General features: G+C 47.6%; 1 protein-coding gene across 1 annotated transcript in view; it reads left to right on the top strand.

Annotated features, from left to right (window-relative positions):
• Positions 1-23,687, top strand: part of LOC141094146 (uncharacterized) — a 72,400-nt gene that overhangs the window by 12,642 nt on the left and 36,071 nt on the right. Inside the window, exons 2-6 of the mRNA XM_073579892.1 lie at positions 20,889-21,038; positions 21,562-21,741; positions 21,825-21,948; positions 22,032-22,129; positions 22,328-22,418. Coding sequence (XP_073435993.1) covers positions 20,961-21,038; positions 21,562-21,741; positions 21,825-21,948; positions 22,032-22,129; positions 22,328-22,418 — 571 coding nt within the window. The 5' untranslated portion in view covers positions 20,889-20,960. The remainder of the gene's footprint in view (positions 1-20,888; positions 21,039-21,561; positions 21,742-21,824; positions 21,949-22,031; positions 22,130-22,327; positions 22,419-23,687) is intronic.

Raw genomic sequence — 23,687 nt, 5'->3', positions numbered from 1 at the left:
GTCAAAATATGGAAAAATTATAGCTCTCAATATGTGGTGATGTAAAAATTATTTTTTGCAATAAAAAGCGTCTTTTAGCGTATGACAGCTGTCAAACATAAAAACCCGCTATAAATAGTAAATCAAACCCCCCCCCTTTATCACCCCATTAGTTAGGGAAAAATAATAAATACTTTTTTTTATTTTATTTCTATTTTCCAACTAGGGTTAGGGCTAGGGTTGGGATTAGGGTTAGGGGTGTATTGGGGTTAGGGTTGGAGTTAGAATTGGGGGGTTTCCCCTGTTTAGGCACATCAGGTGCTCTCCAAACCGACATGGCGCCCGATCTCAATTCAAGCCAATTCTGCGTTGAAAACGTCAAACGGTACTCCTTCCCTGGCAGTTTGATCTTTGACAGGCACAACCACCAGGAATCTTGAATAGTGGTCCACAATGGTAATGGCATAGAGGTAACCTGACCGGCTAGGAACCAGCTTCACATGGTCCAGGGCCACCAACTCAAGTGGCTGTTTGGTGATGATGGGCTGCAGAGGAGCTCTCTGGCTTTCTCTATCCTTTCTGCGCAGGTTACACTGTCCACACTCCCAGCACTACCTCTCAATGGCTTTCCTCATGCCAGTCCAGTAGAACCTCTCTCGGAGCAACTTTTCCAACTTCTTCCATCCGAAGTGTTCAGCTCCATTGTGGTATGCTCCCAGGATCATTGATGCATCTCTCTTTGGGACCACCACCTGCCAGACTAGCTCATGAGTGCGGGCATTGATACTCCTCCGACATAGCTTCCCTTCATAAATGAACAGCCGGCCTTTCTCCTTCCACAACTGCTGGGTTTCTTCAGGAGCACTCAAACCTGGGCGTGAGTCAGCTTGTAGCAGTAGCTCCTTCACCAGGCAGACTGCCGGGTCATTATCTTGCGCTTCGGCCCAGTTATGATGGGGCAATGGATTCAGGGTGACCTCCTTCAAGCCAGACCGCCTGTCTCTCACCCCCTGAGCACACTGGGCCGTCAGTGGTCGGTGGATGGGAGGCAACTCTATCTCTTCCAGAGCCTCTGGGTCTTCTCCTGCATCTGGCAGATTAGGCATCCTGGATAGAGCATCCGCATTGGCATTCTTGTGCCCTGCTCGGTACTTGATAGTAAACTCGTAGTTAGACAGCAAAGCCATCCGCTGCTCCAGGGCATCCAGTTCTGCAGTGTCGAAGTGGGTCAATGGATTGTTGTCCGTGAAGATTGTAAACTTGGCAGAAGCTAGGTAATGCTTGAACCTTTCGGTGACCGCCCAGACTATGGCAAGGAACTCCAGCTTGAAAGAACTGTAATTATCCGGGTTCCTCTCAGTGGGACGCAGCTTCCTGCTGGCTTAGGAGATCACTCTCTCTTTTCTGTTCTGTACTTGCGACAGTACTGCTCCTAATCCCACGTTGCTGGCATCCGTGTACAGCCCAAAGGGTTTGTCATAATCTGGGTAAGCCAGAACTTCGTCACCGGTGAGGGCCATCTTCAATCTGGTGAAGGACTCCAATTCTCCAATTCTCCATTCAAACGTGGAATTCTTCTGCTTGCTTTTCTTGGACTGCCCCACCAGAAGGTTTTGCATTGGTTTAGCTATTTCAGTAAAGCCTTTGATGAATCTCCAGTAGTAGCCTACCAGTCCAAGGAATTGGCGTACCTCATGGAGGTTGCTGGGCTTCTTCCAGTCCCGGATCCTCAATTTTTTTTTGAGGATCCGTTTTTTTCCCATTGACTTGCATTAATGGCGGATTGTGACGGATTGCTGTCCGTTGCATCCGTTTTTTGTGAGGATCCGCCAAAAGTTGCTGTCCGTCACCATCCTCAAAGATTTCACAACGGAGCTTGTAACGTTTTTTTCTCTGGCGGATCCTCCAGACACTCATTTAAGCCGAAATTCTTTCTGGGTACCGGACACAAATATAAAAATTCTCTCTCTCTCTCTCTCTCTCTCTCGCCAGCGATTCCTTTAAATTTCTTCATTTTCAGGATCCGTCTGAAAACGGATCCTGTGCCATCCGTTCACATCAGTTTAGAACGGATCCGCTTGTCCGCCTTTTTGGCGGATTATAACTGATGCAAAAAACTGAAGTGTGAAAGAGGCCTTAGGCTTCAGGAGGTGGCATTTGGAAGGCTTCACCTTCAGGCCAAAATTGGACAAAGCTTCAAATACTTCAGCCAGGTGTTCCAGATGTTCCTTATAGGTCTTGGAGAAAACAATGACATCATCCAAGTACAACAGGACTGTCTCAAAGTTTGTGAGTCCCAGGCCACACTCCATCAGCCGTTGAAATGTTCCTGGAGCAGTACAGAGCCCGAATGGCATGTAATTGAACTAACAGAGACCCATTGGAGTAGTAAATGCTGTTTTCTCCTTATCTGCCTCTGCCACGGGAGCCTGCCAATACCCACTGGTGAGATCCAAGGTGGAAAAGTAATTAGCGGTTTTAAGTGCAGCTAAGGATTCCTCAATCCTAGGTAATGGGTTGGCATCTTTATGTGTAATGCTGTTAATTTTCCTGTAATAAACACACATTCTCATGGTACCATCCTTTTTCTTTACAAAAACTATGGGAGCTGCCCATGGGCTACAACTGTCCCTGATAACCCCAGCTTCCTTCATCTCTTTCAGCATACTCTTAGCACATTGGTATTGTGTTGGGTGTATAGGTCTGTACCTCTCCTTTATAGGTGGATGGTCTCCAGTGGCGATATGATGTTGAACCCCTTTTGCCTGCCCAAAATCTAGTGGGTGTTTGCTGAATACCCGCTCATACTCTTGTGTCACTCTATAGACCCCATTTCTCTGGTATGAAGGTGTAGAGTCAGTTCCCACCTGCAGTTGCTGGCACCACTCTTCTAGCTGCTTTCCAGAGCCGTTGTCCTCCACCTGGTCGGATGAGACCAAGGGCTCTGCTGCCTGCAATGAATTGTTATTAACAGTGAGCAGCTTGGCAACTGTGGCGTACCGAGGTATTGTGGCTTCCTCCTCCCCACAATTCAAAAGGCGTACAGGTACTCTCCCCTTTTGTACATCAACCACCCCTCTGGCTATCAGGACAGTGGGCCTGCTTTCGGAGTATACTGGTTCCACCAATGCCTGGTAATCCCTCCCTCTAAGGCCTATAGCTGCCCGACACCATATCAACATTTCACTCCGGGGGGGTATTACAATGGGAAAATCATCACTCACTCTGACGCTGCCAATCTCTCCGCCAGAGAGTTCGACCTGTTGCCTTTGCATCAGGGCTTGGATCTCCTTCTGCAGGACTCGTTGTTCACCGGAACCAGCAGTCTCAGCCACCTGTTGCAACAAGACAATAACCTCGGACAGACAGTTTTCAATTACATTTGTACCAAGAGTCATCATGGGATTACATTCACGTTGATCAATATCAACAACTATCAGACCTTGTGATTTTAGCTCTATCCGCCCCACCTTAACAGTAATTTCCTTGCATCCAATCTTCGGCAAGGTATGACCGTTACTAGCAACTACTGTTAGTTCATCAGTTGGGCCACGGGTGAGTTCAGAATCAGTCCAGTACCTCTTGTACAGAACGTACGGCATAGTGGTCACCTGGGAGCCAGTGTCCAACAAAGCGTTCATGGGGATGCCGTCAATCAACACTGGAAGGATCGGTCTCCCCCCCCCCCCACATACTTGGCTCTCCAGTTCCTTGGGCCTGCTGAACCTACTCCTGGGGGTTGGCCCTCTGCCCCAGGGGTTGCCCGTTTAAAGGACAGTACCTTGCAAGATGACCTGCCTTGTAGCAGCGACGACAGATGGGACATCTGTCCTGGTCATAGCGATCGTTGTTCCTTCCTCGAAGTGGCGGGGTTCTCCTCCTCTGGAGCCACGGGACATCCTCTGGACTGGAAGCAAGCTGGACCTTGTCTTTAGAGGACAATTGCAAGGACTGCACGGTTTTGGTAAGTGCAGCCATCCCCTTGGTCAGCTCCTTGACTTGAAGATGCAGCTCCTCAGTTGGATCTTTATCCAGAGTCTGTGCATCAGCCTCCACAGGGATGGAAGGAAAAGATGTTGCTTCCTGATGGTTGGTGATCGCTGGGCGCCTAGGGGGCGCTGGACGGCTGTCAGTAGACTCCTGCAGTACCCGAATAGCCCTGTCCTTAAATTCAGCAAAGTCCAGATCAGGGTTTTGCAAGGTTATGATACGCAACTGTCCACTGTGGGTACTAGACAGGAGTCCTTCAATGAACTGCTCCTTTAACAGTTTATCTTCTTCCTTTACGCTGTCAGGATCAACTTGCTTAACTGCTCGCAGCGCCTCCTGCAGGTTGAGAGCATAGTCCCTGATACTGTCTTGCGGCCTCTGTTTACAGCCAAAGAACCGCATCTTGATTTCAGCTGCAGTGCAGGTGTCAAAGGTGCTCTTCAGCTTGGCCAGGACCTTTGCAACAGTCTCTTTATCGGTGGCCTGCCAGGCTTTCACCTCCCTCAGTGCTGCACCGGTTAACTGTCCAATCAGGATATTCACTTTCTGGTCTTCAGACAGAGGGTAAACTTTAAACAAACTGCACAGTCTCTCTTTAAATTCACTCAGGGTATGTGACTCACCCGAGTACTGCGGTAGCCAGGCCGCTCCTGGGATGTAGGGCATGGATAGCGGCATTATGGGGACCGCTGCGGCGGGCGCTCCTCCTGGCGGTACCGCGGGGTTGGCGGCGGCGCCTGCCGCTGCATCGCCGTTCGGTGCGGACATCTCTCCCCCCCTAGTTAACGTTAGCCAGGGCCGGGGGTTCTGTGAGCTCCACCGGCGGCCGCTTCGCAGGCCCGACGCTCCGGGCTGTAGGCCTCAGCTCCTCTCGCGTGCTGTCCTCTCTTCCCGCGCGGCACTTTACTTCTTCGTGCTCTGCGGCAGGCTCCGCCCATGAAGGCCTGTCTCTTTCTTCCCGCACACGCCAAGCAGCGTGGCAATGGCGGCAACTGGTGCCAATTTCACAGTTCACAATCACAGTCTATGGCACACAGGACCCGGGGAAACCGGGCTCCGTAATCCTGTTCGTGATGCCAAATTGGGTCACCCTCCCAGGGCTGTGGGGTACTCGGTACCGGGCCGGTGTCAGGGGAATGTGTCACAGCAGTGGGGACCCGGTCCATGGCCCTGGGCGCCCATGCAATGGAAGATGTAGTTAATGGTAGAATAGTTCGTGTCGCCACCCGTGGTGTTTGGCAAGTTTGGTGTTAGGCCAACGCTGCATACAGATCCGCTGGGACTGATGGTAGGGTGCAGCATAGATGTAAAAGCTCCCCACAGGTGGAGCTGTAGTCCCAGGGCAGTGTAGATGTAACCAGCACAGGGATGTAGCAGTGCTGGAAGCGTAGGGAACAGACAAGACACAGGTTGCAGTTTCTGTACCTTTACTTAGTATATGCAGTCCAGGGTCCTTATTACAGATGGTGTTGGAGCAGGTTAGCCTGGAAGCAGATCAGGATTCTCTCTCAGCAGGAGGGCTGTGCAGTCTCCTTCCTAGCGCCTTGTGGTGTGAAGCACCCCAGTACTTAGTTACTCTGGAATGCCTCTCTTCGGATGTTCCTAGAACTATACTTGTATGACAGACAGCTGTAGCCTCTCTCGGGGACTCCTCTCCTGAGTCCTGGCTCTCTATTCAATTGCTGTTGTGTCCCAAGTCTCTGATGGGAGCAGGGCATTTACAGCCTCCTACTCCTCTGGTATCTGTGGCAGGACCGTTAGTATCCATACCACCGTGGAGACCAGGCTCCAGTTCTTACGCTCTCAGCTGAGGGAGCTCTCCTTCCTAGCTCAACCTCCAGCTTCGTTCCACATGTCTGCACACGTGGACCTCCTTCAACTAACTGATCACTCCTTCCTCTCAGCCCTCAGGGAGCACCCCCTCCCCTTCATCCTGGTTCAGAGTTCCCCCTGCTGGCTTGGACTGGAACTGTGTTGCATGCATTAGGTTAACTGCTGGAGAGACCCATCACTGCTTCCAAGCCTGGCATTACCCTCCCCTGGAGGAAGGCAAGGCCAGTGTGGCGACCATACCCCTGGGGGCGCCACACTAATATCCCACATCATCCCGTCAGCCAGAGCCACCGGAATACTAATATCCCACATCATCCCGTCAAAGCCACCGGACTACTACCCCTAATATCCCACATCATCCCATCAGCCAGAGGCACCGGACTACTACCCCTAATATCCCACATCATCCAGTCAGCCAGAGCCACTGGACTACTGCTCCTAATATCCCACATCATCCAGTTAGCCAGAGCCACTGGACTACTACCCCTAATATCCCACATCATCCAGTCAGCCAGAGCCACTGGACTACTGCTCCTAATATCCCACATCATCCCGTCAGAGCCAACATTGTCAGGATGGCACTGTTAAACCGATTAAAATGATACCTGGGTTGGAGAAATCCGTCTTGTGTTTTTTTTTAAATCTGATTGAATTTTTAAGTTAATGAGATGCTTCATGCTAGACACAGTGAAATCTGGGCTCCCCCTGCAGTCTGTGTCAGAGGGTGGTCTGTGTTGGCACAGTAATTGTGTAATTTCCATCTTTACAGAAGGACAATAACACCATAGCATAATAGGCCTCAGTTACCACAACTGACTACAAGGACAACTGTTGCTCATAGCAACCAATCACAGCTCAGTATCTTTTAAACAGCTATGGTGAAATGAAAGATGCTTAGTGATTGGTTGGGGTTATGTGGAGTGAGCTTGGCTGATACACACACATGCTTAATGATTGGTTGGGGCTATGTGGAGTGGGCGTGGCTAGTACACACACATGCTGTTGTTCATAGCAACCAATCACAGCTCAGCTTCTTTTAAACAGCTCTGGTGAAATGAAAGATGCTTTGTGATTGGTTGGTGATACACACACACATATATATTCATTTTTATATATATATATATATATATATATAGATTGAATTTTGTAGCTATAAGGAAGTATGTTTTTTACTGCAAAATAGTTAAACATGAAAGGCATTGTGAATAAGGCCAAGTGTCATATAGCCTGTATTTGATTAGCTGACGAATAATTTTCCAATACTTAATTGTAATACTACATACATTTCACAGTTTTTGCTTCTTGTATGCATTAAAAACTCAATAAAAACGATGTTTAACCCCTTCGTTATCATTTATGATAGTGGTAAATTTAGATTGATATATTTTGTGTTTATTTATAAAAAACTAGCTGAAGAGCCTGGCGTTGCCTTGGCATAGTAACCAAATGTGGTTAGTAAGAAAAAAATGATAATGATTATATTGCACATAAAAACATTTCACATCATATATTCAACACTACAGATTTGCAACACAAATTATCCTCTTCGCACCAGAGCCTGTTTTTGCCTTCGTGACCCGGCCAATTTTTTCAATTCTGACCATAGTCACTTTATGAGGTCATAACTCTAGAACGCTTCAACGGATCCTGCTGATTCTGACACTGTTTTCTCGTGACATATTGTACTTCATGATAGTGGTAAAATTTCTTAGATATGAACTGCGCTTATTTGATTAAAAAAAATCGAAATTTGGCGAAAATTTAGCAATTTTCAAACTTTTAATTTTTATGCCCTTAAATCAGAGAGTGATATCGCACAGAATAGTTACTAAATAACATTTCCCACATGTCTACTTTACATCTGCACAATTTTGGAAACATAATTTTTTTTTTTTTGGGAAGTTATAAGGGTTAAAAGTTGACCAGCGATTTCTCATTTTTACAACAAAATTTACAACACCATTTTTTTTAGGGACCACCTCACATTTGAAGTGAGTTTGGGGGGTCAATATGACAGAGTACCCAAAAGTGACACATTCTAAAAACTGCACCTCTTAGGCTGTGTGCACACGCTGCGGATTCCGCTGCGTTTCCGCAGCGGTTTTGGCCGCTGCGGACACGCAGCAGTTTTAGCTGCGGTGTACAGTACCATTCATTTGAATGGGAAAAAAAAAAACGCTGTGCCGACGCTGCGGAAAAAAACGCGCGGATTTGCTGCGGTTTTCAATCCGCAGAAAGAATTGCATGTCAATTCTTTCTGCGGAAACCGCTGCGGGTTCCTATCTCCACCATTGTGGAGATAGTGAATCCGCAGGACCAAAGCTAGGAGGGATAGCTAATACTAGAGAAGAGAGAGAGAGGATTCAAAAAGATTTAAATAAACTGGAGAAGTGGGCAGTAACTAACAGAATGGTTTTTAACAGGGAGAAATGCAAAGTACTACATCTGGGCAATAAAAATGAAAAAAGCATATATAGAATGGGAGGAATAGGGCTAAGTGACAGCACATGTGAAAAAGACTTGGGTATACTAATAGATCACAGACTGAATATGAGTCAACAGTGTGATGCAGCAGCAAAAAAGGCAAATGCAGTTCTAGGATGTATTAACAGAAGCATACAGTCTAGATCACGTGAAGTCATTATTTCCCTCTACTCCTCTTTGGTCAGACCTCATCTGGAATATTGTGTCCAGTTTTGGGCACCACATTTTAAAAAAGACATCAACAAACTGGAGCAAGTTCAGAAAAGAGCGACCAGAATGGTGACCGGTCTGCAAACCCTGTCTTATGAGGAAAGGTTGCAGGATTTGGGAATGTTTAGTTTGCAAAAGAGAAGACTGAGAGGAGACTTAATTGCTGTCTACAAATATCTAAAGGGCTGTCACATTGTAGAAGGATCAACTTTATTCTCATTTGCACAAGGAAAGACTAGAAGCAATGGGATGAAACTGAATGGGAGGAGACACAGATTAGATATTAGAAAAAACTTTTTGACAGTTAGAGTGATCAATGAGTGGAACAGGCTGCCACGAGAAGTGGTGAGTTCTCCTTCAATGGAAGTCTTCAAACAGAGGCTGGACAGACATCTGACTGGGATGATTTAGCAAATCCTGCTTTGAGCAGGGGGTTGGACCAGATGGCCCAGGAGGTCCCTTCCAACTCTACGATTCTATGATTCTATGAAACCGCAGGCAAAACCGCAGATAATCCGCAGGTCTTTGGACCTGCGGATTATCTGCGGTTTTTGCAAAATCTGTGCGGATTAATCCGCAGCGGATTCCGCAGCGTGTGCACGTACCCTTAAAGTACTCAAAACCACATTCAAGAAGTTTATTAACCCTTCAAGTGCTTCACATGAATGAATGGAATGTGGAAGGAAAAAATAGACATTTAACTTTTTTTCACAAACATTTTACTTCAGAACCATTTTTTTTAATTTTCACAAGTGTAAAAAGAGAAAATGAACCACAAAATTTTTTGTGCAATTTCTCCCGACTACGCCGATACCCCGTATGTGGAGCTAAACCACTGTTTGAGCACATGGCAGAGCTCAGAAAGGAAGGCGTGCCGTTTGACTTTTTCAATGCAGAATTGGCTGGAATTGAGATCGGACGTCATGTCGCATTTGGAGAGCCCCTGATGTACCTAAACAGTGGAAACCCCCCACAAGTGACCCCATTTTGGAAACTAGACCCCTTAAAGAACTTATCTAGATGTGTCGTGAGCACTTTGAACCCCCAAGTGCTTCACAGAAGTTAATAACGTAGAGTCATGAAAATAAAAAATCATTTTTTTTCCACAAAATGATCATTTAGCCCCAAATTTTTTATTTTCACAAGGTTAACAGGAGAAATTGGACCCCAAAAGTTGTTGTCCAATTTGTCCTGAGTACACTGGTATCCCATATGTGGAAGAAAACTACTGTTTGGGCACACGGTGGGGCTCAGAAGGGAAGTAGTGATGTTCTGGAATGCAGACTTTGATGGAATGGTCTGCGGGTGTCATGTCACGTTTGCAGAGCCCCTGATGTACCTAAACAGTGGAAATCCCCCACAAATGACCCCGTTTTGGAAACTAGACCCCCCAAGGAACTTATCTAGATGTGTGGTGAGCACTTTTAACCCCCAAGTGTTTCACTAAAGTTTATAACGTAGAGCCATGAAAATAAAAAATCATTTTTTTTCCACAAAATGATCTTTTAGCCCCCAATTTTTTATTTTCACAGGGGTAACAGGAGAAATTGGACCCCAAAAAGTTGTTGTCCAATTTGTCCTGAGTACGCTGGTACTCCATATGTGGGAGAAAACTACTCTTTGGGTACACGGTGGGGCTCGGAAGGGAAGTAGTGACGTTCTGAAATGCAGAATTTGATGGAATGGTGTGCGGGCGTCATGCTGCGTTTACAGAGCCCCTGATGTACCTAAACAGTGGAAACCCCCAATTCTAATTCCAACCCTAATCCCAACCCTAACCATAACCCTAACCACAAATCTAACACCAACACACCCATAACCCTAATCCCAGCCCTAACCCTAGCCCTAACCCTAGCTCTAACCCTAGCCCTAACCTGCGTACCTGCTTTTTTTTTTCTTTTTGTGACAAGATCGCTGCACTGCGATCTGACTCATAGTAACGCCACTTCTCCTCTGATCTCACTGACAGATGATCAGAGGAGAAGCAGCATTACTGTGTGACAAGATCGCTGCCTGGCACAGCTGTGCCAGGCAGCGATTAGCTGTGCCAGGCAGCGATCTAGTCACACAGTAACGCTGCTTCACCTCTGATCATCTGTCAGTGTGAGATCAGAGGAGAAGTCGCGTTACAATGAGTGAGATCACCGGGAAGCAAGCAGCTTTCCCAGCAAGCTTGTCATGATCCCAGTGCAGGTTTGTGAGCTGCACACCGGGGGTTAATGTCTGGAGCTCTGTGCAGGTTTTGACCTGCACACTTGGGGTTAATGATTGTGGCCTCTTTCTGGTTCTGGGAGAGCTTCATAAACCTCTGGGTAGCTTCAATCCCTGCCATTTATACTTTTGCCTTTGGCCTAGTGTGCTGACCCCCGTGTGCCTGTTTGTTGCTATAGCTTGTTTATATGGTTCTGACCCGGCTCTGTTACCCATTGTGAGTTTGCCTGTTGTTTTTGTACTGCGTTATTATCTGTGTATGACTCATTGCCTTTGACTTGACTACTCTCTGCTCGCCCCTCTTGTACCTTGCAGCTATCTGTGTATGACTCATTGCCTGTGACCTGACTACTCTCTGCTCGCTCCTTTGGTTCCTTGCAGCTATCTCTGTGTGTGACTCATTGGCTACGTCCTGACTATTCTCACTGTCTATGCCCCTTGGTTACTTTGTCTCGCAGTTATTCTGCTAGGAATTGTCTTGCAGCTCCTAGCTCTGTGGAGTTTAGGCCACGCCTCTAGCAGTCACGTGCTTCAGGTCCTGCGGCTCTGAAGTACGCATCTATTCGGTTGCTGCCCCCGCTCCACAGGTAGCTTTGAGCACACTTTCGCTTTACTCAGGGCACACGCACTGGCTCAGTGAGCAAGTTCAGTGCGGTGTCTTTGACATTATAACTGGCCTACAATTTTTTTTTCTCTCCTCACTTCTGCAGCATGGACCCAATGTGTGCTTTATCTGAGCGGGTGAAAAGCTTGACTCAGTCACTGCAGAAGCTTAGTTTGGAACACCAAACTCTGGCCCAGTCCCAACGGCGGGTTTAGGACTCAGTTCAGGGGGTACTTTCCGCTGTCTTCCAGCAGGTGGGGAATAGAGATGTCATTTTAGTCCCACCTGAATCCCCGGTTAAATTACCAGATATATTTTCTAGTAACAAGGATGATTTCAGGGCATTTAAGGAGGGCTGTAAGCTTTTTTTTTTTCTTTGAGACCCCGCTCCTCTGGGGATGAGAAACAGAGGGTGGGGGTGGTGATGTCCCTGCTTAGGGGGTCCCCACAAGCCTGGGCATTCTCGCTTTCCTCTTCTGCCCCTGAGAGAATGTCTGTGGATGCATTTTTTGAAGCCTTAGGTCTTATTTATGATGAGCCTGATAGAGTGCGGTTGGCTGAGGACAAAGTGATGAGTGTCTGTCAGGGGGAGCACTCGGCCGAATGGTTCTGTACTGAATTCAGACGTTGGGCAGCGGAGATCTCCTGGAGTGATGTCGCCCTGCGGGGGCTGTTCCACAGAGGCCTGTGTGAACGTCTGAAGGATGCTTTGGCACTTCATCCTCCGCCTGACTCCCTGGAGGATGCCATGGTCCAAGCGGTTCGCATGGATCGCAGGCTGCGGGCTAGAGGCATTATGCAACGGGAAACGCCCTTATTCTTCAGTGGAGATGAGACCCAGACTCTTCCTATGGCTATGGAGGTGAGCGCTGTCACCTGTGAGGGAAAGGAAAGAAGACGCCGCCGGGAAAAGCAGTTGTGCTTCTATTGTGGGAAATCTGGACATTGGAAGAAGGACTGCCCCTCCTGTCCGTCATCCTCCAAAATGGCGGGAAACGACTAGGTCTGGGTAGTAATCGAGGAGGCTACCCAGACCTTCAGGTACAATTTTCCTCATGTGCAAAAATGGTGCTGCAGGTGGAACTGGAACTTGGTTATGGTCCTGTTCAGACTACTGCTTTTATTGACTGAGGTTCGGCTGTGAACCTGATTGATACCAAGGTTATGTCTCTTTATAAGATAGGGACAGTCAGGCTTCACGATCCTGTTAAACTTGTGGCAATTGACTCATCTCCTCTTACCCAAGACGGTATCTGTTGCAGGTCTGAACTTTTTTCTCTAAAAGTGGGTTCCACTCATGTGGAGAAACTAAGTTGTCTGGTGGTAGATAACTTGCCTGCAGGACTGGTACTGGGGATGCCTTGGCTTCAATGCCATAATCCTACCATTGATTGGGTTACAGGGGAAATCACTCAATGGGGATGCAATAGTAAATGTGGTAACCAGGGACATCTTGTTAACGCTGTTAAATCTGTGTCTGTGTCGTCTGTCGATCTGGAAGGTATTCCGGAGTACCTGAAAGATTTCGAAAACGTTTTTTCCGAAAGTGAGGCTGAGGCGCTGCCACCACATAGACCCTATGATTGTGCCATTGATTTAGTACCCGGAGCCAAGTTACCTAAGGCTCGATTGTTCAATTTGTCTGGGCCTGAGCGCCAAGCCATGAAGAAGTACATAGCTGAGAGTCTCCGCAAAGGGCATATCAGGCCTTCTGTGTCACCTGTGGCAGCAGGGTTCTTCTTTGTGAAGAAAAAAGATGGTGGTTTGCGGCCGTGCCTCGACTTTCGGGAACTGAACAAGATAACGGTTAGGAACTCTTACCCGCTTCCCCTCATCCCAGACTTATGTAACCAGTTAGCTGGGGCCCAATGGTTCTCCAAGTTAGATCTGCGGGGGGCCTACAATCTGATAAGGGTTCGGGAAGGGGACGAGTGGAAAACTGCATTCCTCACATCAGAAGGACTCTACGAGAACCTGGTAATGCCATTTGGGTTAACTAATGCACCCGCTATTTTCCAAAATTTCCTCAATGTTGTGTTTTCTGATCTGATAGGCCGTTTTGTTATTATTTATTTGGATGATATTTTGGTGTTTTCCCCGGACAGTCAATCTCACTTGCAACATCTAAAGACTGTTCTCCAGAGACTCAGGGAGAACCAATTGTTCGCCAAATTGGAAAAATGTTTGTTTTTTGTACAGGAGCTGTCTTTTTTGGGGTTGATTGTGTCCTGTGAGGGGTTTCGTATGGATCCTAAGAAGGTGCTGGCGATCGCTGACTGGGTTCAGCCTCGCGATCTCAAGGGGCTCCAGCGCTTCTTAGGATTTGCGAACTATTACCGGAGATTCATTAAAGGTTTCTCACAAGTGGTTAAACCACTCACGGATCTTACCCAGAAGGGAGCCGATGTAAAAAATTGGTCTGTACTCGCTAAGGAATCCTTCTTTATGTCTGCCCCGGTGTTGGTGCAACCTGACCCGTCCAAACCATTCATTGTGGAGGTGGATGCTTCTGAAGTGGGGGTGGGGGCTGTGCTGTCCCAGGGTCTGGCCACCCTTACCAATCTCAAACCCTGTGCCTTCTTCTCCAAGAAGTTCTCTTCAGCTGAGGAAAACTATGATGTAGGCAATAGAGAACTTCTTGCGGTCAAGCTGGCATTTGAGGAATGGAGGCACTTTTTGGAAGGGGCGGCTCACCCTATCACGGTTGTCACGGATCACAAAAATTTGGCATACCTTGAATCTGCTAAGAGGCTTACTCCTAGACAGGCCCGTTGGTCACTTTTTTTTTCACGATTTCAGTTCTCAATTACTTTTCGACCGAGGTCCATAAATGTTAAAGCGGATGCCCTGTCCAGAAGATTTGATCCAGTGTCTCCCCCTGAGCCGCCGTCCTCCATTCTTCCCCCAGGGGTGGTAGTGGCGGGGGTCTCAACTGAGTTGGAACAAGAAATCCTAAGGGCTCAGGCCCTAGCTCCGGCAACCAGGCCAAGCGATAAACTGTTTGTTCCAGATTCATTGCGGCCTAGACTTCTGCAGGAGTTTCATGATTCTAGGCTGAGTGCTCATCCAGGTATCACAACCACTAGAGAGGCAGTAACCAGGGGTTTTTGGTGGCCTTCATTAAGGTCCGATGTCAAGGAATTTGTTTCTGCTTGTGGCATGTGTGCCCATTCCAAAAGCTCGCATAACCGACCGGCTGGGGACCTCATACCTTTTCCGGTTCCTGATAGGCCATGGACTCATCTTTCCATGGATTTTATTACCGGCCTTCCACCTTCCAGGGGCAATACCGTGATCTGGGTGGTGGTGGATAGGTTTTCTAAACAGGCCCATTTCATTCCCTTGGCAGCATTACCTTCAGCAGAAACATTGTCAAGGTTGTTTGTGCAGCATGTGGTCCGATTGCATGGGGTACCCCTGAATGTGGTGTCTGACAGAGGTGTGCAGTTTGTGGCCAAATTTTGGAGGGCGTTCTGTATGAAATTGGGCATCTCACTCTCCTTCTCGTCGGCATTTCACCCGGAGAGCAATGGTCAGACAGAACGCACCAATCAATCCCTGGAACAAATTCTCAGGTGTCTGACCTCCGCCAGACAGGAGGATTGGTGTGATGCGTTACCGTTGGCTGAATTCGCTTTTAACAACCGGGTGAGTCAGTCCACCAACATGTCCCCATTCCTGATTAACTATGGCTTTAATCCGCATTTTGGGGAGTTTTCTCGGGTGGATTCCGGTTGTCCAGGAGCAGAGGGGTCCGTTCAACGGTTAAAAAACCTCTGGGCTGAAGTCCGGCGTAATATCTCTCGGGCCCAGGGGAGATACAAATATTTTGCGGACAAAAAGAGAGCCTCGGGAGACATGTTTCAGGTGGGAGAGAAGGTTTGGCTCTCCACGCGTAACATCAACTTAAAGGTACCATCAGTTAAGTTGGGACCAAAGTTCATTGGTCCGTACAAGATTATGGAGATAGTCAACCCTGTGGCATATAGGTTGCGTCTCCCCGCCTCCTTAAAAATATCTAATGTGTTCCATAAGTCTCTGTTGAAACCAGCAGGATCTGTCAAAGAGAACTCTGAGACTGTTGTTCCTCCAGTGCTGGTGGAGGGTCAATTGGAGTATGAGGTCGGACATATTGTGGACTCTCGGCGGGTGCGCAGCTCTTCGCAGTACCTGGTCCACTGGAAGGGATATGGACCAGAAGAGCGCTCATGGGTCCCTGCTCGTTCGGTACATGCAGATCGCCTGGTTCAGGCGTTCCATGCCAAGTACCCGGGGAAGCCTGGGGTTCCAGAGGCCCCCCGTTGAGAGGGGGGTACTGTCATGATCCCTGTGCAGGTTTTTGAGCTGCACACCGGGGGTTAATGTCTGGGGCTCTGTGCAGGTTTTGACCTGCACACTTGGGGTTAATGATTGTGGCCTCTGTCTGGTTCTGGGAGAGCTTCATAAACCCCTGGGTAGCTTCAATCCCTGCCAGTTATACTTTTGCCTTTGGCCTAGTGTGCTGACTCCCGTGTGCCTGTTTGTTGCTATAGCTTGTTTATATGGTTCTGACCCGGCTCTGTTTCCCGTTGTGAGTTTGCCTGTTGTTTTTGTACTGCGTTATTATCTGTGTATGACTCATTGCCTTTGACCTGACTACTCTCTGCTCGCCCCTCTTGTACCTTGCAGCTATCTGTGTATGACTCATTGCCTGTGACCTGACTACTATCTGCTCGCCCCTTTGGTACCTTGCAGCTATCTCTGTGTGTGACTCATTGGCTACGTCCTGACTATTCTCACTGTCTATGCCCCTTGGTAACTTTGTCTCTTTGTTATTCTGCTAGGAATTGTCTTGCAGCTCCTAGCTCTGTGGAGTTTAGGCCACGCCTCTAGTAGTCACGTGCTTCAGGTCCTGCGGCTCTGAAGTACGCATCTATTCGGTTGCTGCCCGCTCCACAGGTAGCTTTGAGCACACTTTCGCTTTACTCAGGGCACGCGCACTGGCTCAGTGAGCAAGTTCAGTGCGGTGTCTTCGACATAGCTCTCTCATTGGCTGCTGTGGCGCTGACGTCATCAGGACCTGAACCAATCAGGTCTCGATGACGTCGGGGGTCCCAGCATGCATTGTGCACCGGGATCCCCGCGTTATAAGGTATGTGGAGGTCCCGGGGGGGCACAAAACCGCCGACAGTAGATAAACGTCGGCGCTGCACAAAGCCCAGCAAACACCAACGTTTATCTACTGTGGGCGGTCGGGAAGCGGTTAACTAAACGATTACCCAAGTATTGATAGTATTTTATTTTCAACTCATTCAAGAGGCTTTTGATAAACAACATTTTTGGTTTTTCCTTTCGGTGCAAAGATGACAAATTTTTGGCAGTTCCAACTCTTGAACAGACCACGTAAAGTTGACCATGAGAAAAGCATGGAGATTGCAAATCGATCCCTACTACTTTCAAGGACTGTCCCTGAGCATTGTTAATGGACATTGCAAATAGCAGTTGAACTGGAAACTGGAGGCGTTTAAAATCAAAAAACAAATCAGATGGAATGAGTGGAATTCTTGGAATGAAAATGTTCTCTCCTTTGGCACATCCTGTTTCTGAGCTGTGTATCTAACCATATCTTGTGTGATAATGTCTGCTGAGCAGTGTACCTAATCCTCTCCTGTGTGATACTTTCTGCTGAGCTGTGTATCTAATCCTATCATGTGTGTTACTGACTGCTCAGCCGTGTATCTAATCCTATCCTGTGTGATACTGACTGCTGAGCCGTGTGTCTAATCCTATTCTGTGTGATACTGTCTGCTGAGCCGTCTATCCATTACTATTCTGTGTAATACTGTGTGCTGAGCTGTGTATCTAATCCTATCCTGTGTGATACTGTCTGCTGAGCCGTGTATCTAATCCTATCCTGTGTGATTCTGACTGCTGAGCCGTGTATCTAATCCTATCCTGTGTGATACTGGGCTCCCCCTGCAGTCTGTGTCAGAGGGTGGTCTGTGTTGGCACGGTATTAAATTGTGTTATTTCCAGCTTTACAGAAGGACGATAACACCATAGAAATGATAAGAATAATAAGCAAAATTGTTTGGTGAATTGGAACGCGCGGGGTTAAAATTTCGCCTCACAACATAGCCTATGACGCTCTCGGGGTCCAGGCAAAATTTTGTGGCTGTAGCTGCGACGGTGCAGATGCTAATCCTGGACATACACACATACACACAAACATACACACACATTGAGCTTTATATATTAGATATCATAAACTTGACAAAAATGTAAAAAAAATTGCAATTTTCAAACCTTGAATGATTATCCCTTTAATCAATATAGTCATACCACAGAAAAACATTAATAAATAACATTTCCCACATGTCCGCATCATTTTTAAAACGCTAATTTATTTTGTTAGCCTTTTAGGAGGTTTAAAAATGTAGAAGCAATTTTTCATTTTTTCAAGGAAATTTACAAAATTTATTTTTTTGCGGGACCTATCCAGGATTGAAGTGACTTTAGGGGTGCTATATATTGGAAAACCCCAAACATGATACCATTTTAAAAACCGCACCCCCTGACATATTGAAAACTGCTGTCAGGTAGTTTATTAACCTTTCAGGTGATTTTCAGGAATTAATGCAAAGTGGTATAGCCGGAATGAAAAAGTGTTTGTTTACCACCTAAATGTCACTAACTTCTGAACTGGCCGCTGTAGCCGGCAGACTCTAAAGGCCCTTTTACATTTAGCGATGCACCAGCGATCCGACCAACGATCCGACCCGGTCAGGATCGCTGGTGCATCGCTAAATGATCGCTAGTGAGCTGTCACACAGGCAGACCTCACAGCGATGCAGCAGCGACGCAGCACACGATACTCACCTTTCACACACACCGATCCTGGCGTCCTCCCGCCCGCTTCCATGCGTCGCTCGTCGTCACAGCAGGATGCCCCAGCAGAAAGCTGACGACGAGAAATGGAGCCGGACATTCTCGCGCGATCAGCGATGGACAGCGGGGGAGCCGGTCGGAGGTAAGTTTCACACATAGCGATATCGCTATAACGTCACAAAATCGGTCACGTTATAGCGATATCGCTAGCGATATCGCTATGTGTAAAATCCCCTTAAGGCCGCTATTTGGCCATGAACTGCTATGGCAAACATCAGGACCACACAATCATGATCTCGGTGTGTCAATTATATTAAAGTGCAAGCCCCCACAATCTATTAACCATTTATTTGACACACTTTTGACAGCAGCAACTAAGGGGTTAAACTGATGTTGATGGTACCAACACCGATCATTTGTGATACAGCAAGTTGTCAGCTATAGTGGACAGCCGACAGTTGCTGGATTGTCACCTGTATGGCGATGATATTCCCTTATATCTCAGGTCAGTAAAAATACGTATTGGCTGTCATGAAGGGGTTAAAAAGAAAAGAATATTACAGTGCGGGGAAGACGGGAAACAGTCATATACTGTAGATGGACGGCGGTGATGGAGTCAATGACGGACTCTGGCCAAATATGTTTCTAGAGCCATAGTAGAAGATGTCGTCCTCATCATGAAGTAGTTATTTCTCCTGTCACGTGTAATGAATATCTCCTGCAGTATTGCTAATGCCGATTCCAGTGTCGGTAAATGAGATGAGAATTAGCGTTATGGAAGATGAGTCTATGAGGAACGTATTCAGCTGCCGACTCCAAGGAAGAAACTGCTTGTTGTCTGTGGCCTAAATATATAGGTTTTATTAGTAGATGCAAAGAAGAAAACTACAATAAATACTGTAAAATAATAAATCTCATATGTTTCCCTTATTATTATTATTTATTTATATAGCACCATTGGTTCCGTGGTGCTGTACATGAGAAGGGGTTACATACAAATTACAGATATCACTTACAGTAAACAAACTAACAATGACAGACTGATACCGAGTGGAGAGGACCCTGCCCTTTCGGGCTTACATGCTACAGGATGGTGGGGAAGGAGACAGTAGGTCGTTGGGTTGCAGCAGTTCTGATGTTGGTTGAGGTGATATCTCCGGTAGTGGTGAGAGAGGAGGAGGTAGCGGGGTGATTGTAGGCTGTAGGCTTTCTTGAAGAGGTGGGTTTTCAGGTTGCGTCTGAAGAATCCGAATGTGGTTGATAGTCGGACATGTTGGAACAAAGATTTCCAGAGGATGGGGGATATTCGGGAGAAGTCTTGGAGGCGGTTGGGTGAGGAGCGAATAAGTGTGGAGGAGAGAAGGAGGTCTTGGGAGGACCAGAGATTACGTGAGGGAAGGTATCGGGAGATTGGTTCAGAGACATATGGGGGAGACAGGTTATAGATGGCTGTTGTGAGTTCATTTTCCCCTTCACCGTCGATGTCTGATGAACTCCCTCTTCTGGTGAAGGAAGGTAGTGAGGCTTATTACCAAACACCTGATCTGGTAGATGATTACTTGGTAACAGGAAATTCTGACTGGATATAAGGCAGCCGACGCCCTTCTGAGTCGCTGGTGATTTCTCTGCTGGATTCTTGGAGACCAGTCTGATTCCTGCTTCCCAAAGATAAGTTTTTGCTCTGCTAGTGAACTAATTAGTTTTGTTTTGTTTACCTTGTTTTTTGGAGTTCAGCCATCCCCGGTCGGGGGTGTGCTGAGTTCCATTTTTGTCTCTGATCAGTTTGTCTCTTTGCTGTGTCTTCAGAATTTACCTGAGTGCTGATATAGTCTTTTTGAAGTCCTAGCGACTTCAGGGCCTGTGTTTCCTATCAGACGGTTGGGACATTTTTTGGTAGGGTTTTTTACGGATTGCAGACAGCAGCTTTTCTATCCTGTCCTTTTTAGTTAGCTTGGGCCCCATTGTTTGCTCAACCTATCTTTCTATCTGTGTTAGTGTTTTCATCTTGCTTCACCGTCATTATATGTTGGGGGCTGCCTATTGCTTTGGGGTCTGCTCTGGGGCAGTTTACATTTCCCCTTTCTTTCTTTAGGCCTATTTAGTTCTCCGGCTGTGATCGAGGGGTCTAAGGCATCGTAGGAACCCCCCACAGCTACTGTTAGTTGTTGTGGATAGGATCAGGGGTCTGCAATCCGATAGCTAACAACCTCTCCGGTTTTCTGGACTTAGCTTGTATTTTTGTTTTTTCCTCCTTCGGTGACTCATTCATAACAGATGGCCTTATAGGTCAGTATTAGTAATTTGAACTGGATATGCTGAGGGAATGGGAGCCAGTGAAAAGATTTGCAGAGGGGAGAAGCGGAGACGTAGCGAGGAGAAAGATGAATTAGTCGGGCAGCAGAGTTAAGGATGGGCTGGAGAGGTGCGAGGGTGTTAGGGAGACCACAGAAAAAGATGTTGCAGTAGTCGTGGAGGGAGATGTTGAGGGCATGCACAAGCATTTTAGTAGATTGAGGGTTGAGGAAAGGACGGATTCTGGAAATATTTTTGAGCTGGAGGCGACAGGAGGTAGAAAGAGCTTGGATGTGCGGTTTGAAGGACCGGCCAGAGTCAAAAGTTACTCCGACGCAAGGAGTATCCCAGTATCTCCAGTAATTGTATTATTACACAGGATTTTTATGATGTTACATCGGCTCATCTTCTCATTCAGGTCTCTATAATATCTGATCCTCTCAGTGAAGATCTTCCACATAAGAACATTTTCCTGATTTACCCATCAAGGATGGATATGGACAGAAACAAGATGGCGGAGAGGATAGCACACATCACCCTAGAGATCCTCTTCTTGCTTACTGGAGAGGTGAGAGATTCTGATGACATCACATTACATCATTCTTATCTATGGTAATAAAAGGAGAGATACAGGGCGCATCCACCGTGTGAAATCCGTATAAAACAATTAAAATTGTGGAACAGTAGGGAAGGTGCTCACCTATTGGGGTTGTGAGGAAGTCACAACACCCATGAACGCTTGAGAAGCAGCAGCAAGTCTGCACAGGGTCCTAGGACAGAATTGCAGAAATGACGTGGAAGTGCAATAAGGACTGCGCTTGCTTCTGGTAGAGTAAAGGGTTCTTTATTCAGCCAACGCGTTTCCTGAGCCTGCTGGCTCACTTGATCTGCCCTGATGAAGTGAGCCAGCAGGCTCAGGAAACGCGTTGGCTGAATAAAGAACCCTTTACTCTACCAGAAGCAAGCGCAGTCCTTATTGCACTTCCACGTCATTTCTGCTTATCTATGGTAATAACAGATGGACAGAACTGGAGAGGTGAGGACTCTGGAAATGTCTGTAGTGAGATTTATTAATGTGTCTCCATTTCCAGGATTACATAGTAGTGAAGAAGACCTCTAGTGAACGCTGTCATGACCCTGTGTCTGAGGGATTTGAAAGACCCCTGAGACCAATCACAGGGCCTCCACCTAACTCCCTGATAGACGAGGACATAAATGATCGGAAGATCCTAGAACACACCTACAAGATGATTGAGCTGCTGACTGGAGAGGTGACACTGCTGGGAATGCTGGGACATTATACAGTAATGCTATGAAGGGATAGGGGGGATGACGGTATCATTGTATGTGTCAGGTTCCTATAAGGTATCAAGATGTTGCTGTGTATTTCTCCATGGAGGAGTGGGAGTATTTAGAAGGACACAAAGATCTGTACAAGGACGTCATTTTGGAGGACCGTCAGCCCCTCATATCACCAGGTAATAGACAGGACTAAATGCACACAGCCTATAATTATCTGTATGTAAAGAATGAATTCAGTCCCTGTATGTGTTTCCTCCAGTTCTATCCAGTAAGATGACAACACCAGAGAGATGTCCCCGTCCTCTTCTTCCACAGGACTATAAACAAGGAGATCCCAACGTTCCTCAGAATCATCAGGTAGTTGGAGAGAAGGTGTCATGAGATCTCCCCTGTGATGTGTATATGACTGTGAAGGTCTTGTGCTCAGTCTTGTTTTATCCACCAGTATTATATGTTTTATACTTGTGTAATGAGAACGGGGGAGATGGCAGGATTAGAGCTGATCATAGATTTGACTTCTGCATCTGTCTGTGACTTTTACAATATTTGTTTCAGGGTGAAGACCTGACCCATAGTAATACTACAGTGACGTATGTGAGGAGTGGTGAGCGGTGTAAAGAGGAGATTCCTACACATGGCTACCCAGGTGAGTAGTAACCGCTAAATTCAGAGAAGTCACAGATTGTTCTCAGTCACCGGCTGTAGCTGCTTTATCGGTGGTGTAGTCTGGCCATATTAACATGTTCACTATTTTGCTTCCCGACTACAACATACTCCTCCACCCAGAACTGTTCAATTTACTTTGGGCATTGAAAGCCCTTTTCTATAGAACTTACCACCTGGAATATCCACCAGGGCCCGGAGGAACTTGTGCTCCGGTGGTGCAGGATGTGCAAGAGCCCCGCGTTGCTCTCCTGAGGCCGAGGCTCTTACGGTGGGGGGCAGAGTGGAGGAGGCAGCGGATCCCAGGTGAGTGAGTGCTGTCCGATGCGCGGGAGGTGACGCGCCTGAGGGTGCACCATGGGCCGTGCTCTGCAGCGACCCTGGGGGAGGCTCCTGCTCTGGTCGCACAGTTTGGGTCGTTCACCCAGTCAGGTGGGGTAGCCTTTCTGCAGCGAGGATAGTTCTGACTCACGCCTGAGGAGATATACAAAATTACTTGGCACTCAATGCCTGAGGAGAGACGCCAGCTCGGCTCCTCCCTCCTGCGTGCAGTTTCTCTTCCCACCAAGTGCCCCTTGTTTACGTATATTGCTTGTCTGCCTGCCAAGAGGCTGAATATCCTGGCCCTTGAGTCTTGGTCCCAGTACCTTGTCTGTACTCTGTCCTACCTTAGTCTCCCTTTCTCCTTGTCTGTGGCTTCCTTCCCTGCTGTGTCTTTCCTTGTGTCCTCCCTGTCTGTGCATCTGCACCCTTGCAGCTCCGTCTGTGCATCTGCACCCTTGCAGCTCCGTCTGTGCATCTGCACCCTTGCAACTCTGTCTGTGCATCTGCACCCTTGCAACTCTGTCTGTGCATCTGCACCCTTGCAGCTCTGTCTGTGCATCTGCACCCTTGCAGCTCTGTCTGTGCATCTGCACCCTTGCAGCTCTGTCTGTGCATCTGCACCCTTGCAGCTCTGTCTGTGCATCTGCACCCTTGCAGCTCTGTCTGTGCATCTGCACCCTTGCAGCTCTGTCTGTACTTCTGCTCCCTTGCAGCTCTGCCTGCTCGGCTCCCTTGCAGCTCTGCCTGCTCGGCTCCCTTGCAGCTCTGCCTGCTCGGCTCCCTTGCAGCTCTGCCTGCTTGGCTCCCTAGCTGCTCTGCCTGCTCGGCTCCCTTGCCGCTCTGCCTGCACGGCTCCCTAGCCGCTCTGCCTGCACGGCTCCCTAGCCGCTCTGCCTGCACGGCTCCCTAGCCGCTCTGCCTGCACGGC

This window comes from Dendrobates tinctorius, unplaced genomic scaffold, assembly GCF_039654945.1.
Source record: "Dendrobates tinctorius isolate UK_male_01 unplaced genomic scaffold, ASM3965494v1 ptg000063l, whole genome shotgun sequence".
Taxonomy (NCBI): domain Eukaryota; kingdom Metazoa; phylum Chordata; class Amphibia; order Anura; family Dendrobatidae; genus Dendrobates; species Dendrobates tinctorius.
The sequence above is the reverse complement of the archived record's forward strand: the minus strand, read 5'-3'. Positions and strand labels throughout refer to the sequence as shown.